General features: G+C 42.2%; 2 protein-coding genes across 4 annotated transcripts in view; both read right to left on the bottom strand.

Annotated features, from left to right (window-relative positions):
- Positions 1-88: 88 nt before the first annotated feature.
- On the bottom strand, positions 89-4,652 carry LOC118209432 (gastrula zinc finger protein XlCGF57.1-like). Its single transcript, XM_035384723.1, has 4 exons — positions 4,238-4,652; positions 2,952-3,176; positions 2,174-2,276; positions 89-2,055 (listed from the first exon to the last, which is right to left on the bottom strand). The coding sequence occupies exons 1-4, from the start codon at positions 4,430-4,432 to the stop codon at positions 587-589; spliced, it is 1,992 nt and encodes a 663-aa protein (XP_035240614.1). The 5' UTR covers positions 4,433-4,652; the 3' UTR covers positions 89-586.
- Positions 4,653-8,456: 3,804 nt separating this feature from the next.
- Positions 8,457-18,905, bottom strand: part of exoc3l2b (exocyst complex component 3-like 2b) — a 39,281-nt gene continuing 28,832 nt past the window's right edge. For all 3 annotated transcript variants that reach the window (XM_035384869.1, XM_035384868.1, XM_035384867.1), the window contains exons 5-13: positions 18,259-18,373; positions 17,422-17,532; positions 16,891-16,991; positions 16,472-16,582; positions 16,028-16,163; positions 15,312-15,434; positions 14,715-14,870; positions 12,673-12,794; positions 8,457-10,213 (exon numbers count right to left, since the gene is read on the bottom strand). In XM_035384869.1, coding sequence (XP_035240760.1) covers positions 9,934-10,213; positions 12,673-12,794; positions 14,715-14,870; positions 15,312-15,434; positions 16,028-16,163; positions 16,472-16,582; positions 16,891-16,991; positions 17,422-17,532; positions 18,259-18,373 — 1,255 coding nt within the window. In that variant the 3' untranslated portion in view covers positions 8,457-9,933. The remainder of the gene's footprint in view (positions 10,214-12,672; positions 12,795-14,714; positions 14,871-15,311; positions 15,435-16,027; positions 16,164-16,471; positions 16,583-16,890; positions 16,992-17,421; positions 17,533-18,258; positions 18,374-18,905) is intronic.

The following is an 18,905-nucleotide window of genomic DNA, read 5'->3' as shown; positions in this document are numbered from 1 at the left end:
ATGTAATTTAACCTACCATAGATTTATGACAAATTTCTGAGTACCATTGTTTCCCCACCAATAAGATTTTCACCTCCTGAGGGTCATGCAACTTCTGTAATAGTCCTTTATTTTACAAGAGTTTTCACAAAGATAACATGGGCGATGTTTGATTGAGGGACACAATATTTAATAATTTTGTCATTGCATATTTTATGTGGAAAACACATTTGCAACAATAGAACTAGAAAAATTGAGATGTCCTCTAACAAGCCACTTCCACTTGATATGATACCAGGAACAAAATGACACAATGGTACGAAAATGTAACAAAAAACTGTCAAGTGTAGGAGTTCTGGACATAGTGGTTTACTTTGCAAAATGCATTGGCAAAGTAAAACGCACAACTTTATCCACATTAATTTTTCACCTTTAACTTAAATTAGAACTGCATAAATACGTGTAATATAAAACCAAATAATCACCTACAGCTAGCTGCCTTTCTTAGGTGATAGGTGTCCACTGATGCTTGAAATGTTTGGGTCTGAGAGATTTGTACCCTTTCAGAAGATGCGTACCAGTCACATTCAGAGCAGTGACGTTTTCTTCAGGCATAAACACATTTGTGTTCCCTCAGATTTCGTGAATAAGCAAAGTTCTTCCCACATTTGTCACACATAAACGGTTTTTCTTTAGTGTGGATTTGCTGGTGAGCTTTAACATTATTTGCTTGACTAAAACTTTTCCCACATATGTCACAGGTAAAAGGCTTTTCTCCTGTATGAGTACGCTGATGTCTCTTAAGATTACCAACAAAGCCAAAACTCATCCCACATGTAGCGCAGATAAATGGTTTCTCTCCTGTGTGAATGCGCTGGTGTGTTTTAAGACCATTTGGAAGGCTGAAACTCTTTCCACAAACATCACACCGAAATGGTTTCTCTCCAGTGTGAACTCTCTGGTGTGTTATCAGTGCACTAGTCTGACTGAACCTCTTCCCACACTTAACACAACTGTATGGTCTCTCTCCTGTGTGAACCCGCCCATGTGTTTTAAGGGAATAAAAACAACTGAAAGTCTTTCCACAACAGGCACAGTCCCATGTTTTCCCTGTGGGAATTTGTTTAGGCTTTTCTCCAGTGTGCATGAGCTGGTGTTTTTTCAGTAAACATTTGTAAGTGAACCTCCTGCCACATGTAACACAGCTAAAAGGTTTCTCTTCTGTGTAGGACTTTTCTCCTATATGAGTTTGCTTATGGGCTTTCATATTATTAGCTTGGCTGAATTTTTTCCCGCATACATCACAGCTAAATGGCTTCTCTCCTGTGTGAATTCGCTGATGTCTATTAAGATTAATTGCAAGACTAAAACTCTTCCCACATAAATCACAGCTAAATGCTTTTTCCCCTGTATGGACTATTTGGTGTGTTTTAAGTGTATTTGCAATGCTGAAGCTCTTGCCACATACATCACAGGTAAAGGGCTTCTCTCCAGTGTGGACCCTGTCATGTATTTTAAGGTAACTAGCTTGCCGGAAACTCCTTCCACAAGTAACACAGGTGTACGGTTTCTCACCTGTGTGAATAAGCAGGTGTACCTTAAGACTACGTTTTACAGTGAAACCCTTCCCGCAATGTGTACAGCTAAATGGTTTCTCTGATGTATGGACAAACTGGTGTGATTTAAGATTATGTTTCTGGGTGAAGCTCTTCCCACACTTAAGGCAGTTGTACTTTTTCTCAGTGTGAACTAAGAGATGTTGGTCAAGACCACGTTTCATTGTGAAGGCCTTATCACAATGAGGGCAGCTAAAAGGTTTCTCCAGTGCAAGGGCCTTTGGCGTTTTACGAATGAGTCTCTTGCTGAAAGTCCGTGTGGTTTTTGTGGAACCGAGCCAGCTTCTTCCTTTGCTAGACCTGGCCTTTTGGTTCCTCTTTGCATTTCTATTTGGATCTTTAATATTTGCACCTGGCTCTTCTGCAATAGATTGTGCCTCTGTGCCTTGTGCAACCTTTAAAGATGTCTCCACACCATTCTCAGTTGAAAGTTCCTCTCTCTTACTTGGCTCTCCTCGTCCTGGCGGTAAGAGCAAAAGTGAAGAACATATATAAAGAAACAAAGTGCAATCTTTTTCTTTTTGTACCAATACAAAAACATGTCTCATCCATCAAAGTAGTTTTCTGAAATGTCTTACCCTCTTCACTGATCTCAAATTCTTGCTGTGCGTCACCACTATCTTCAACCGTCTCTTCCTTGACAATGACCAATACATTCCCATCTTGTTCCATATCTGCAAACTTTAATAGAGGAGTGAGATTATCATTCTGAATTTGGAAGGCTTCACACTTCCAAACATGCAACACAATGACTCTTGTTGCTCCTCAGCCCATAATATGCTTCCAGTATTAGAGCACATTCAGAGCTAAAAGGGAAACGGCTTCCACAAATAAAGAGTGCTTCTTGAAAAGGTTAAAATTCTTCTACTTCTCAAGCAGGTGCATGAGAACTAATTTGCATAATTTTCTTCTCGTACATGAAGTATGGCAACTAATAAAATACTAAGGCAAATACTTTGATGCTACTGAAGACACGTGTTCATGTTGTGATAACTGTGCAAGCAAAGATGAGGCCTCGCAAAATCAGAGAACTGACCTGACTGGAAAGATGAATAAAGGCAACAAAACCACCAGCCTAATGTATGTGAATGGAATCATTCAGAAAGATGTCGATCATGTGTTTATATGGAAAGCAGAAGTTCCACCACTGATAGCTAAGCTATGTAGTGCAAGTTGAATTTTCAACTGGTTGTTCTGCCATATTTGAGTTTCTTTATTATAACGTACTGTGTAATATACACTAAAACAATTCAGGTTAAATACTGAAGGTTAAGTAGAATGGCAGTGTCCAAGCTGGGTACTGAACCTGTGATCTTTAAAGTACAAGTCTAAACAAAATGCATAATAATTACCAACCTGCACTCCAACAGAGCGAGTGCTTAGAGGTCTCTCTCCCACCCCAGCTTCTTGCACAGTCCTAAGCTCCTGCTCCATCAGCTCCAACTTCCTCTTGAGGTCACCGTTCTCATTATGACTCTGAGACACTTCCAAACGTAAAACTGCCGACTCTTCGACGGCCAGTTTGCAGATTTTGTTCACCGCTTCTTTAGCCAGTGTTTCCATACTAGAAGCAAACTGTGCCTGAGAAACAATGTACAGATTTTTATCAACCAACTGAAAACATTTCCTGCCAGATATTTCAGGAATACATCAACATCCCTTGCAATGATTCCATTTTTATTTTTGGATATTTGTGGCACACTTTACAGTAACTTCTGGTAGTTACCTATCTACTTTCAATTATTGCTTTATTAACAAAAAAGGAAAAAGAAATATGAAATCACTCCTGCTATCTTCCAATTAAATGGTTTTAGATAAATCTAAACTGCGGCAGCAACTCAATTTCCCAACCAAAAAAGAAAATACTGACATGGTAGCATATGCTGAATTTAACTTCCAGTTTGGAAGAATATTTATTACAATAAATCTGAATTTTAACTAATCACCATCAATCACTGCTGTTATTGCATAGCAATAACAGCACCTCTGACATGATATTTATATATTTTATTACAAGGTAACACTATTATCTTGTTAAGAAAAACATACAGCTCAGGTCATAGAATATTGTTAAGTTGTTTAAAGCATAACGTATTTTTCACCAGACAGGAAGAAGAGTAGAAACGCAACTACCACAAGACGCCGATGCATATTCTTCCCTTCGTATAATATTTCCCGGGCATTTCTGACATGCTAACATGAAATTATGTAACACAAAATTTTTCTTAAAAATTTAAGTTTTAATGTCTCAATGTCATCGTTGCTTAATGATCACATTCTGCTTGAATATTGATACAAATACTCAAATATTAACGTATTAAATATTACGTCAATGTGTGATCACGAAGTCCCGGTGAACTACAATCTGACTACAGATTTCGGACACGATTTTCGATGGACTTCCATTATAACATGTGCATCTTGTTTGTTCTTCCTCCATGTTTGTACACTCGCCCGGCTTCCTATAATATTGGCTTTATACTCTGGATTAATTTAATAGTACACGTGCAGCTTAAATGAGAGATATATGATATAGATATTTTATTTTTGCAAAGTCGCAGCCTTTGCCGAAGAAAGTTGGTTGGACTTTATTTGCTTAAAACCATGGCTTTTACAACTCCCGCTTGAGTCGGTGCACTCACCGTCTTAGCTTCGGACGCCGTCGACAGTAATGCTATTGTCTGCGCTTCATTTCCAGCCGAAATCGCAGATTCTTCAACAACTAACTCAGTGGAGGAACCAACATTAACAAATTTGCTCACTTCTGTCACAGCAGAGTTGGCGACTGTCTCCAGGATGGAGGCTACTTGTTTCTGAAAAGTGTCACAAGTCGACATCCCCTAATTAGTTTTACAGTACGTCATTATCACAAAACTAAAACCGTAAAAACAAGCTTTAGCTTGGTAATTGTGTGATTTCTGGACTTAACAATACATACGAGACGAGTACCACAGACAATGTTTTAACTATCCACCATCTTTGACGCTACGTAAAATGTGTATCCTGCAACAAAGATGGTGGATAATTCAAGCTAAACCACTCTACAGAATATGTCGCTGTAGTTCAACGTCAGACGACACGCACTATTTAGAGGCCGGATGTTTAATGACAGGGCCATCTCAAACGGCTGCACTGTTTATACCAGGAGGAAAACAACTTTTTTTTAAACTGGCCGACTGAGTTGATTTGACCAGTAGTGTTTAAAATGAATTTTTTAAGTGTTTAGTTGTCAGTGTCAGTGTTTGAGTGTTTTGTGCAACAAGCACATGCATAACTGTGCTTGTTGCACAAAGCTACACTTCAAAAAATTCAATTCCATTAAGCTAAATTCAACACTATCAAATATTTTTTGTGTTCACTGGCTTATGTTAATTATTTACAACAAGAAACACAAATTTAACAGTCATTAAATTTGCCTTCAAAATGATTCATCATAAAAATTCAAATAAAAAATGATCAAATGTTCCAAATTATGTATGGCACAAGGTGACAAAAGAACCAATGAAAACAGTTTCTAAATAACATATATTGAAATACACTATATTTACTGAAGTATGTGGACACCTTCTAATTACTGGTTTTGGCTATTTCAGCCACACCCATTGCTAACAGGTGCAAAAAATCAAGCATACCGCCATGCAATATCCATTGACAAATACTGGCTCAGTGACTTTCAATGTGGCAATGTCATAGGATGCCACCTTTCCAACAAGTCAGTTCCTCAAATTTCTGCCCTGCTAAAGCTATCCCAGTCAACTGTAAGTGCTGTTATTGTGAAGTGGAAACGTATAGGGGCAACAGCTCAACCGGGTTTCCATGGCCGAGCAGTCTTACACAAGATCACCATACGCAATGCCAAGCATTGGCTGGAGTGGTGCAAAGCACACTGCCATTGGACTCTGGAGCAGCGTTCTCTTGAATGATGAATTACGCTTCACTATCTGGCAGTTTGACAGACGAATCTGGGTTTGGCAAATACCAGGAGAACGCTACCTGACCAAATGCACAGTGCCAACTTTATAGTTTGGTGGAGGAGAAATAATGATTTTTCAGGGTTTGGGCTAGGCTCCTTAGTTCCAGTGAAGGGAAAGTGTAATGTTACAGCAGATAATGACATTCTAGGGAATTGTGTGCTCCCAACTTTGTGGCAACAGTTTGGGGAAGGCCCTTTCTTGTTTCAGCATGCCATGCCCCCATGCAGAAAGCAAGGTCCATAAAGAAAGTAGCTGAGTTTGGTAGGGAAGAACTGGCCTGCACACAGCCCTGACCTCTACCCCTTCAAACACCTTTGGGATAAATTGGAATGCCGACTCCAAGCCAGGTCATATATCGAACATCAGTGCTCAACCTCACTGATGCTCTTGTGGCTGAATGGAAGTAAATCCCTACAGCCATGTTCCAAAATCTACTGGAAAGCCTTTCCCAGAAGAGTAGAGGCCTCAACAGCAGCAAGGGAGGTCCAACTTCATGTCATACATTAACATCACATGTTACATATTTAAGTGGAATATTAACACAAATGCACCCATAGAAACAGACATTAGTTTTCAACTCAAGAACATTTGACCAAGACAAGAAATGATGTAATGATGTATCCCTGTAATTATGTGCAACATACATGCTAGTCTGTTGGAATAATCAGAACGATCAGAAAATAGGACATTGTTCAGCACATAAATAAATGACACTCTCACAGACAAAAAAAAAACAGGAAATGGGTTGAATAAACAGCAGAAGACATTGAAAGCCCAGGGAACTGGAAAAGAATGTTAGGTAAGACTGGGAGACACCGTGATTCAAGTATTAGTCAACATCCCAGCTCCCCCTTCCCAACTGTACAGGAAAATCCTCCCTTATCCAAGGACCACTACAGCTGGATCAATTAGGGTTCTCACAGTGATGTTAGAGCTGAGTACCTCCGGCCTGCTAGTTGCGTACCAACACCACAGTCACCAGGCCGACGAGGTGGAGTGGATGACTGGCGAAGAAGTGGATGAATGCCAGGGGAGCATGGGGACTTTATTTGGGAGATAATGTTCATGGACATGATGTTTTGCCAAAAAATTAAGCGCTGTCATGCACAAAAAGATCACTATACAAAGGTGGTTTTCGAGTTTGAGTCTGAGTTCTGATTTTTACCCACCATCTGTTATTACAGCCATCAAATGCTTTTAATCAAGGTTAAAGATGTAAAATATGGTATTTGAACTATATTTAACAATTATTGTAATAATAATAATAAGAAGAAGGGTAGGAATCATTATCATCATCATAATAATAGCAGATCATTTTAGCTGGGGTAAAAGATTTGAAGATTAATGGGAGGTATGGTGGTGGAGCTGTTCCAATTGCTGCCCTGTAGGCTAGTACAAAGGATTTAAACTGTGAGCTGGAGCAGGCAGTCAGTGAAGTCAGGACGTTTAGGAAGACTGTACACAAACTGTGTGGCTGCATTATATATTAGCTGCAGGGGTTTAGTGGCACATATAGGGAGACTGACAAGAAGGGAATTGTAATAGTCTAGATGTGGGAGTACCAGGACTTGGAATGGGAGCTGTGAGGGTTAAATGGATTCTTCTTAAATGGTTTCTTCATTCTTCAGATCTACATCCCAACTCACACTGCCAGTACATGGAAAGAGGAGAGTCGGTCATCTAGGTTACCCCTTGGTTTTGTGAGCTCTCCTGTTGCATCTAGAATTAAAGGAAACGTCTGGAGGGTGGTGAGAGGACTTGGAGGGAATGTGTAGCTCCTCAGTCTTACCCAGGTTGAGCTTAAGATGACAGTTCCACCATCCAGCATGAGATGTGCTTCAGCCTAGCTGGGTTTTATTGGTGCTTCTTTTTCAGTTTACTATAACTACCCGTATCAGTTCAGTGTTACAACTAATCATTAGGCATGAATCATTTTATTATGATCTAGGACAGTGGTGGCTGCTTTAGACTCCTGGAACTAGTTATATATGCTTTAATTAATCAATTTAGTGTTGAGTTTCAATGAAAACCAGCCCACCCTACTGCTCTCCAGGACCAGGGCTGGCACACCATTGGCTGTCTCCCCTCATGTCGGTGTTAAATGAGTGCAAAGGTTTTAGAACATAAAAAGGGGGGCAACATTGCACCCACCACCCTCTTGCCCTCAAACCCCCCCCAAACTCCCCACCGCCGCCAGTAAGACATAGCGGGGGAAGTTCCCTCCCATAATGCGGTGTAAACTTGGCTCCAATAAAAGTGTCCGTTTGCCACCTCAGCGGACAACAGGAAACTGTTGTTTACTGAAAAACATCCTGTCTGCAGGCCTGGAGGACTGGCTCATACCCTTCCATGGCCGCAGCCCTTCCAGTGGAGCCATGCTGGAGCCGTGCCCGTCCTGAACTTGCCCACGGTTCAGAACACGACCACACCTGCCAAGAACCAGTAACGAAAACAACACAGAAAAAAAAAACATTAAAAAAAAAAAAAAACCAAGAGAAAAAGAGCGATGTTTGAGTGCAGGCCCTTGACTCCATAACAAGGGCTGGACCGCACTCCCCAGTGAGCCTCTCTTCAGCTGCCATTGTTCTGTTGTTTTTTGGACGTTGTTATTTAGCTCTGTCAGTCCTCCAGGATTACCCTGTACTCTCCAGGAACTGACAGTTTCACCTTCCCTCCTCCACCGGAGGCAGATAAAAAGGGCCTTGCAGATCTTAAAATGGCACCCGCTGGTGAGCGGCCTTTCCATCTCTCTGCTGTTTTTTTTCTCTGTGAACCTTTCCCCCCAACTGGGATAGCTCAGCTCTATTGTCTTTATACTTAATTAATGGCTTTTTCTCTTATTCCATTGTTTCCACGCTTGGAAAAAACAACAACCCAAACAACGCGCTTTGATCTTACCTTTCTCATTTATTCACATTAGCTGATTTGATTATTTACAGTTCATGGCAAATGTATTTTTACATCTAATTGTGCACCAATTGTTTTCGTATTGGTCACAGAATAAACAGGAAATACAGTTACTGTGCCGCATACATGGGCAACCCAACCAGCAGAGTGGAGAAAAAGTGACGATTTTAAGAAATTAAACTTAAAGGCATGAAACCAGATTATCAAGGCCTGTCTTTTAAAAGCAATTTCCGATCAACATGTACAGCACATACAGAATTAATGATTAACTATTTTTGTGAACATTCGAGAGGCGGCCCATGCCCCCTTCAAATCCCCTCCTGTGCACTTCCAACAGCAGATAATAATCCTGAATACATTAACTCTACATATTAAACCACAGGCCCTCTCATATGCATTATACAATGAAGATTAAATCATTAGACCACAAGCTAAACGAACTGATATGATTCACTTGTAAATCTAACACAGCCAAAAAGATTTTTTTTTTTTTTGCTTTTGTTAATGTCTCTAATATATTTTTTGTTGATATTTTGACAACAGCTTTTTGTCTTGATCATTCATAAGTGTTAGATCAAGGAGAAAGATAACTTGAAATGGAAATTCAGCTGAATGCTTTCTTAAGAGTTTGATTACAGTAACAGGACAGACTACTTAACAATAAATAAGACTTTCTGCTGGTATATAAATAATTGTCGTCTTGGTCTTATCCTCTTTGCTTGAGTTTCACAGTTTACATTTGCCTATATAACAATGTGAAATAAACTGTGTATCAATAACTCTTAAATATGAAGAGACTCATCGTAATGAATAGATAATTAAACTGTATAGTACCTTAAATCAAGCGTTTATCATTTTTTGGCATCAAAAACCGCCATCTTCTGTATATTACAGTAAGCACATTGCTGGGAACAAGAAATATATTTTTTACCAGCAATATTTTAATCAGTAAATGTTGCTTTTCATCAGTAGTGATCAAAGTTACATATCATATCTTTTGTAACCCTCATATAACCCATATCAAATACACTATGTGGCCATTTTCAGATTCATTTTTGCTATCCAGTTCATTTCTAGGAGTTGACAGAAGTCAAGTGTTGGGGTTCATCTTTTAGTTACAAGAATGGGTATCTGAAAAATTCCTGGTATTTTAATTGAAAATAAAACCTAATTTATTATGCAAGGACTTAGCTGGCAGGCAAATTTTTTCTAAGTCAAGCTGTTTCTCTGGTTTTGTTCCTTATTAAGAATCTCATAAAGGGAAAAATTAGTTGGCGAGGCCATGGAATTGTTGCACAGATCCTCATTTATAATCACCTCACGGTCATTGTCGCTTTACATGTCACAAAATCCGTCCATGTAAAGGGGATGGGTGAGTAAAGTGTTCCTCCGTTTCCCCCCATTGGACGCCTGCCAGTTTTTCAGGACGTCGCCCCCTGGTGGTTTCTCCGGTGAGTTCAGAGCATCTCGTCAGACGCCGCTCTCACGGGGGTCCTCTTGCGGCGTGGCCTCAGGCCGGAGACGCAGGAGGTGGCGGTGAGGGCGATGCGGCTCAGGCCCAGGTTGAGGCAGTGGATCTCGGAGGTCACCGGGACCTCGGAGAAGAGGGCCCTGTCGCGGGAGAGCTGCGTGAGGCTGTCGCTGTTCTCAATGTCCTTGACGATGTTCAGGATCTCCTGCCTCTCCGCCTGCCGCGTCATCCCGCGGATGTTGAGGATGGCAGATATGTGCTTCTTCCTGGGGGAGCGAGAGGGAATCAAGGCTCGATCAAATATATTTGTAAAGCACTTAAGAGAAAAGCAATGCTGTAAAAATAATGGGCTGTAGAAAAGGATATCAGCACTGAGCTCCTCACACCAGCTGGTTACTGTTTACAAAGTTAAAATAAAAGCATTTTGGACAGAGCTGAGTGCAAATGTTACCGTAAACTAGGGGTGTCCAATCTTATCCAAAAAGGGCTGGTGTGGGTGACAGTTTCTGTTTAAGCCCACCACACATATGATTCAACTAATTAACTAATTTTAGTCTTCCATCAAGACCTTGATAAGTAGAATCAGGTGTCTTATTGCTGGGCTAAAATGAAAACCCACACCCACATCGGACCTGCACAGATAAGATTTGACACCCCTGCAGTGAACAGACCGGGACAGGGGAAAAACAGCTTCTTGGTAGGGGGAACAGTTGAGAAATAGGGGAAGTCAAACCGCTGTTGGCAGACTTTGATCTCCTGCAAACAATGGGCGGGGTCGACACTCGAGAACAAGGAGACCCGTGAGCCGTGAAGATGACTTTAACATCTGTGCTTGTTAGTCAGGCACGGTTGGCCTTTGAAGGAGCACCTTGGCACCAGCCAGTCTCCTGTGGGATGGCAGGAACAGCCCTGCAACAGTTTCCTGTCTGCGGCGGGCGGGCGGAGCGTCGGTCGCCGGAGAGCCCTCGTCTCTGTGCGACTGCCATCGCCTCACCTTGCCGGATGGCCGAGCCGGACAGCGTGCCACTGTATTGTTTCCGAGGTCCTCAACTTGTGCCACCGGAATTCTCTGTGTTATTTTTCAAAATACCACATTTATGACCCGCCTCGAGGTCTTGAATTGAATGGGCACTGTTCAAGAGTGACTCATGTGTCTGCTCTGGTTGTGCAAGAAGGTGGAAGGGTCTTTTTTCAATAAGATAACTGACGTGGCGTGCTGGAACTGACACTCGTACGGCTGGGCCGGTTCAGGCCTTCCTGTGCGAGTGCTGAAGGCCTGGTGGATGGTACGGGAGGGAATTGGAATGTCTTGATTGCATATTCTGTTCTGCTGCTACTGTATAACATGCATAACTTACACACACAGAGTCACATATAAGCTCACACTGACACATGTATATATCTCATGCATACCATACCAGGGTGGACCTAATTATCTCAGGATGGGATATGGGCCTGGTACTTGGGTCTAGGAGTAAAGGGATCATTCTTGGGGTTGAAGTATGGTTTTTCCTGTGGGTTTACAATCTCACTCATATTTCACTGTCTTATTAACGTTTGGGAACCAATCTGGGCAGTTCAGTTGGTGGACGATACAGTGGAAAGAAGAGGAATGCAGCACAGTCTGTGCTTTTCCAGATTTTGAAGGAAGATGGTGCAGTGATGAGGTGGGTCAACCAATACAAATGGACATTCCAGATATTTTAAGCAATATCCAAAATATTGCTTAAAAAATGTCCCATTGTAGCAAGCACTCATCTTTATGGTTGATGGTGCAGAATCATGGACTGAACCATTGCTTTGAGCCCTGGGAGGTAATTGTTTGAAACATACTCATTTTCTCATTGAATAAACTGTGTGTATGCCCTTCTGTAAGTATCTCTGTATAAGAGCTTCTGGCTTCTTACTTACTAAATTACTTTCAGCTACACTCTTCAGTAGACTACACCACAGATTACTACTGCTTAACTCATAAATGCTAATAATGCTGAGTCATTGAACAAATCATTGCTTTCAATGGGAAATTTAAGCGGAAACATAAGTGTCCAGGGTAGGGACAGCTAACTCCAGTCTGGCTAGTTTAGTTCACACCTGGACCATCAGGTGAGTTGACTTCCAAATGAAGGCGATGACTCTGCGGTGCAAATAGCAGCCAGGGCTAAACTAGGTAGAGAGGAAAGTAGAAAGGAAGGGTGGCGACAGTCCTGGTCTTGGGCTTGCCCACTGAGGCTGAAGCAGCAACTGGGTCAAGTCTATAAAGTGTCGCGGAAGAGGGGCAGAGAGATGTATGGCGGCATTAAGAATGCATTCTGCTCGCGGCCACTTCCTCGGTCCCCGGGATTGCCCCAGTGGGACCCTAAAGTTGGCGACTGACCTCTGCAGGTTAAAAAACACTGCTAATATGTCAGACCTGGGCAGGAAGCCGCTCTTCGGCTCTTTCTTGGCTCAGGCCTTGAGATGGATGGCTCCCTCTCTTTCATGTGCTTCAGCGGTAGCGGTTTGCGTTTCCATTAATACCAGGAAGCAGTCAGGGCTTGTTTGCTTTCACAAGTTCCACCTCTACCACCCGTATGCCATTTATAGAGAGGAGAGCGTCGCTGAAATGCTTTTAGGCTGACTTCTGACTCCGGGGCCTCTCGGTTTTTGTTGGCTCGGGCCCTAGCCGGCGACCCCCTGAACGATGCTTCCGCTCTCGAGCAGGCCGTCTCTTTCGGGAGGCCCTTACCGTATGTCTGGGAACTCTCTCACCAGGACTCCCACTTCCATCTGGATGGAGGGCGTGTCCTCCAAGAGGATGATCTCCGACAGGTGTGGGACGGCGCTGTCCAGCCACGAGGACGTTGATTCCTGAGGAACAGGGGTCAGGGGTCAGAGCTGCCCTCGTCATTACGCTACAAGAAAGAGCTAAGTATGAAAGCACCTGGCGCCACGTTATATACATTTAACAGATGCTCTTACTCAACTTAAAGGTCAGCTAAAACACTTAGAGCCACTTCACAGTGAAACAAGCAGCGCTATAATCAAATACACTGTCAGCATAATCAGTTTCCCTTCCAATCATAATCAACATAATCAACAGTCCTGTGAATCATAATCCACTGTGCGATCAATCATCTGCAACTGTCCTGTCAGCATATTCATTATTAGCTGCATTTGTGACAATATGTGACAAGTATGTGACAATATTAACATCTAGCCAAAGACAGTGCAAACAGACAGGAGCTTGTTTCACGAAAAAAGGCAATGTGTGAGCTAGTATGTATAAGACGTGACCATTTTCCATCTCTGTTTTTGGTGAGTTTAACAAAAAGTTGCCATTATCCTCCCTCCCATTGTTCCATTATTGTTCCATGCTCGTGAACATCTGATTGGTCAGCATTTTTTTGCAGTAAATAAAACCGGCTAATTGTGAACAAACACAATTAGTTATATGTACACACATTTAAAATAAAATGGCACCATGTCCGTTCATTATGTAGTATAATGTGGTTGATTATAATAATGAAACCAAAAAAAAAAAAAAAAATGTAAAAAGCGAAAAACAATGTGTATTCTGAACACAAAAATGAATACAGATTATAAAGGGAATAAATGTTAACAAGCCCAACTGAAAATAACATATTTAGGTTTGGTGCTGAATCCAAGTTCTCCAAATACCTGAACACTAAAGAGTATGGCACTTCCATAGGGATAACCCAACAAGTTTTATGAAACTACTGCCCAGTAATACACGGAGCAAAGAAAGAAAAGAAACGATGCTCAGCACAGGCTCTTGCAATGTTTTATCAATAATCAATAATTGTGTCAAAATTTTGTGAACCAAGTTTTGGTAAAATATACAATAAAAAGCAGTCTCATATTTTGTGAAAAACCACCCCGGCCGGAAATGAAGAGTTTTTAGGGGGACATCCTAACTACTCCCAACGGCATCCACACACATCCAAGTTTTTAATTTTTTTTTTTTTACAGCAATTCACTTTAGGCTCTGTATCCCTCCAACAAATATTTACACCTAATAATTTAATACCTGGATCATTCACTTTCATGATTTTCAGTACAAAAAAGTAAGATGGACTGTCGAGGCCCATGCTCTTTGCAGGAACTCTAAATGCCCTCCAGACGTCCATGAGCCTTTCTGTCCAGGGCCCTCAGTCAGCTACAGGCCCCACTGGAGACTTCAAAGACCCCGGGCAGGATGTTCCTCGGTAAACAAAGCCTTCCTGTTGTCTGCCGAGGTGACAAACGGATGTTTTAACTGGAGCGCGGAGCGGACGCGGTGGCCAGTGGAGCCGGGGAGGGTGTGGGTCGGGTGGGGTGGGGTGGGGGGTTAGGGGGAAGGTGCCCTCTCATGTGAGGTGGCCCGGTCGCATCGCTCACGTGCCGCCATTGGCTCAATGGTGCCCATTCATCACCCGTCTCCTTTTGTTTGAGACAAAGTCATCCAGGCACAAACACACGTGACAGAAATGGGGGGTGGGGGGGGGGGGGGGCGCATTCCTTTGGGTCTGACCATTGTGCAAGCCCTTCATATCTTCAGCATTGCGTCTAGGGGGAATGTCACAGAAACTGACCCGAGCCAACTCTAACCGTGCATTTGCAGGTCAAGGAAGCTTTTAAATAATGTTTCTGGAGCCTTTCTCACGCTGCTGTAGCATTGTACAAACACTCTAAAAATGTTATAAGCTAGTTCAGCTGACACACACCAATCGGTATCACTGTTAGTGTATGTCTGACATACTTTCATTGATTTGGTACTTGCTGACTCACCAGGTCTTTAAAGAGGACTTTGAGCTGCTTGCTCTCGTCACGCAGTCGGCTGGCCATCCTCTTCCTCATCCTGAGTGATGTGCAGATGACGCGTCCCCTCATGATGGCACGCAGGTATTCAATAAGTACCCGCCTGTGCACCTCGCTCACCAGCGTCTGTCAGCAGAAAAGGTCATTTGACCAAAACAATCAATCAATCAATCACTGATTCAGGATGTAAAATCATCACTATGATTCTCCATAGGTAGATGCTGGGCTTTGCTTATTCATCCAGGTCTTAGGCCTGGATTCAATTATCATCAGCGATTAACTTTGACTTGTATGCAAATGAAAACCTTCAGACACACTCTATCCTGTGCCAATGCACGTTTAACCATCACTTGGCCTTCAATCACAGCAATGAGTATTAAAACATGTATGGCCTTCTGTTTAAGGGACCAGGTGATACAAGAGATGCCATCAGCCTGTGAATGTGTTTCCCACTGACATTAACTTCACATCCCGTTTCAAACAGAGCTTGGATCACTCAAACTCTGTCCTTCAGGAAATGTCTTTGCACCTGGGAGCAAATATACACAGGTCATTAATGGTGGATACCTGGTATGGCGGACAGTCCATTCTGTGGAACTTCTTGAAGTGCTCCTTTATGATGGCTATGATTGCATCGAAGGCATCTGTGTTGTTCAGCCACTTCCTCTTCACTAGCTTGTCAAAAAAGGGCTGAAAAGTGGAAAAGGTGAAAGTTCAACAAACTTAGCGATGTGTTCCACTGTTACAGTAAGGCAAGGGGCAAAGGGACTGGTGAGAAAGGCCCTGAGATAGGAAACGTGGGTAAACAGGATTCAGTCCCTCTCTAGTCGTTTGGGCAGGTCATTAGGCCAGGAGGCCCATACAGTCACTATGCCCTGGCCTGGGGCCACCGCTGTTGTACACACTACGGAGAGGAATGTGCTATTCTGCCAAATTCTGTTTTTGTATGCCCATAGGTCTTTGCAAACATGTGAGTGGGTATGCCTGAATCTGTGTTTGTTTTCGTCCGTGTGCGTGTGTGTTTGTGTTCGTGTATGTGTGCGTGTGTGTGTGCCTATTTGTGCACGTGACTTGCAGGTAGCTATTTATGTATGCCATATCCCTGAGAACCTTCAGATTAGGAAATAGAGGAAAGGCAGATAAGATTTTGATGAAGCTTACATCAGGCAGGAGGCTTTGGTTTGTGCTGGATATTTGCGTGTGTGTCTGTGTGTGTGTGTGTGTGTGTGTGTGCGCAAGCGCATGTTTGTGTGTGTGTGTGTGTGAGTGCGTATCAGGCTCACCCTGATGTTTTCGAAGAGCCTGTCAGCCAGCACCTTCACCCCTTGGTGCACAATCCTGTCCAGGGAGGCATTGGCTCTCCGAGCCGAATCCTCACTGACCTCTGACGCACCCTGACTACAGCGCTGGACAAAATTCCTACAAACAAAAGCACACACAGGCACACACACTCACACAAAATCAATACATCACTATAATGGAACAGGCAACAAACACCCCTTAGAGAGAAGGACTATAGAAACAGTGCACTGCAATTTCACGGAATGTAAATATGTGGCTTTTTAAAATGTAGAAAGTAAATCATTGTCTATTGTTGACCTACAACTGCCATTGGTTCGTTTTTTGTCAGAACAGTACATTTCGTAACAGATATCCAAGGTTTATACTTCCTTGTAGGAAAAACACCACCAGTAGATAACGTTTGACTGAATTCTTGCTCCACATACCTGAAAGGGGGACAGCAGTTAACCTGGGCGATTGTCGTGGAGATGTAACCATCAACCCGCTCAGCAGACTCAATCTGTGTCTCATGGAAAATCTCAACTTTTTTTTTGAAGCTGGGGAAAAAAGAAACAAAAGCACATTTTCCTGTGATTGAACTGTCATGTATTTTTATCTGGACTGAAGTATATCAATAAGTATGCTACATATTAATTACAGAATTAAACAAGTATAGCACAGGATTTGGCCTCTCAATTACAATTACACTAAGACAGGTACAATGCAATCTAAGATTAATAGGCAAGAAGCTATTTCTGACCTCAGAAACATGGTTAGAGATAAGACGTGAGTGTGTGTGTTTGTGTGTCAGCATGTGTGTATTTGTGTGTGTGTGTGTGTGTATGTACTTGTGTGTTCCTCTCACCTGTACAGGAAGTCAGCTAGTCCATTCAAACTGCAGTGTGCCACACGGGAGCCCAGGTCTCGATTTATAGAAGCTGATCTGTCCAGATCCACCTGTAGTCTCTGCACACATGAACACGCACACACACACACACACACACACACATGCACACAAACTGTGAGACATGGACCCACTCACTATTCAAGAGCAAAACTCAATATTTGAAGCTAAGGGAAGTAGTACCAGTTACAGCCACTAGAGAACACTGCAATGACAGCAGCTGTAGCTCACATATTTTACGTAACAGAGTACTCCCCTCATAAGAACTATCAGTAAGAACCAGTAAGTGCCTCATAATGATCAGAAACATTTTAGACGAATTGAGAAAATCTCATACATAATTTCTTTTTAATACAATAGCTCCTCACAATAAAAAAAAAAAAATTCTGAACAGAAGAATGTTGAACATGAGGGTACATTAAAGAGTCTGTACAGGCATGTAGAGCTGTGCCCTTCTCTGATAAGATGGTGGTGAATGTGACTTTGAATGACCTGAATGACAGTGCGAGCCAATGATGACTGGTACTCCTCCACCTGTAGCATCTCAGTCCACCTCTTCTCCTCGTTGTCGAGGACCTGAGACAGCTCATTGGTCACTTTGTCCTGAAAAGCAACACAACCAAAACCAAGCTGAGCTTAAACTCCAGGATTCTGGTTGTGTAACATGGGGAAAGGGGTAACTGATGCACATTCTTAAGAGAGATCTGAAACCGGGAAGATACCAGTCAGAAATATGTCCGGGCGAAGACCAGCACATGTAGTTGCCAAGATCGCGTTACCGTTTTTTCATTCTTATCCAGTGTGTGTGTGTGCATGCACTGCACATCAGTATCTCTATATGTACCCTGCTACATGCTGTTGGAAGAAAAAACAATGCTTCTAATATAAACATATATAATAATAATATTAACATGTAATAATAGTGATCTAATATTTATCTGGAACATTGTGTGTCAAATGGGGGCTGCACTGGAAAAAAATCTGTTTTAACAAGTGTTTTAGTCTTGTAATGAGATGTAAAATCTTATTTTTTTCTCTCAACCAGAAAAGATTAGCTTGTTTTAAGTTAACTTTTTGCTTGACAAGTGAAATTGTCTTAGAAAATCTTGAAGTGAGTAAAACTGTCTCACCCGATTTGCAATCATTTTGTCTTATTTATAAAAAAAAAATAGAAATAAAATTTAAAGTCTAAATATAAGATGAAAATCTTAAGATGTACTTCTCTTTTTGGTTTCAGAAGTGTGCAGTTCATCTTATGTGTCGATTGTCAAGGCAAGGAATGTCCCAGTGATTGACAGCTTTGCTGTGAGGGACGTAAGTCGGCCGTACCCTAACGGAATTTAGGCAGTCCAGCTCCAGTTTGTCCACGGTCTCCGAGGGCAACAGGGGCCCCAGCTGGGAGCGGTTGATGGGTGTGGGCTTGCTGACCACATTAAGAACATCCCTGGAAGGGAGACCAAGAAACACACTGAGCGTTTTGCTATGCATAACTGCACTGACTTACTGGACCTCAACCACTTGATTGATTAATAGAAAGCAGTAGATATGTGAATTGTAGGTTTTGGAAAGCATTTACAAGGGGAATGTCAAACTCCTGGCGAGCTGCAGTGTCTGCAGATTTTTGTGGCTTACTTTCAATCAAGAGCCAATCAAGACCTTGAGAACAAAAATGGTGAACTCTTCAGTCAATCAACTTAAATGAATTACAGGTACTGAAACATTCTGACATCTGACATACAACATTTGGAGAAATTAATGACGATTTCAGAAACAGTGCAACTCTTGTTTGTTTTTAAAAAAAGCAGATGCTCTTGCTGATTTGAAAGTGTGAATATTAGCTGACTAATGACAGTATAACCAGGGTCAGATATGATGGACTTCTTAGATACGTCATGCCCATGACCAGCTGGCCTGAACCCAGCTGTTACATCCTCATGCTGTCTCTCATCTAACTGCCTACATCGCCCCCTGTGGTC

The sequence above is a fragment of the Anguilla anguilla genome, chromosome 12 (genome assembly GCF_013347855.1).
Source record: "Anguilla anguilla isolate fAngAng1 chromosome 12, fAngAng1.pri, whole genome shotgun sequence".
Classification (NCBI taxonomy): Eukaryota; Metazoa; Chordata; class Actinopteri; order Anguilliformes; family Anguillidae; genus Anguilla; species Anguilla anguilla.
This window is presented reverse-complemented; position numbering and strand designations above follow the sequence as displayed.

Excerpts from the sequence above, each read along its gene's own strand:
- LOC118209432 (XM_035384723.1), bottom strand. The coding sequence starts at position 4,432 with ATGTCGACTTGTGACACTTTTCAGAAACAAGTAGCCTCCATCCTGGAG. Across the intron at positions 2,277-2,951 it reads CTCGCTCTGTTGGAGTGCAG|TTTGCAGATATGGAACAAGA; the intron begins GTTGGTAATTAT and ends CCTCTATTAAAG. Across the intron at positions 2,056-2,173 it reads ATTTGAGATCAGTGAAGAGG|GACGAGGAGAGCCAAGTAAG; the intron begins GTAAGACATTTC and ends TCTTACCGCCAG.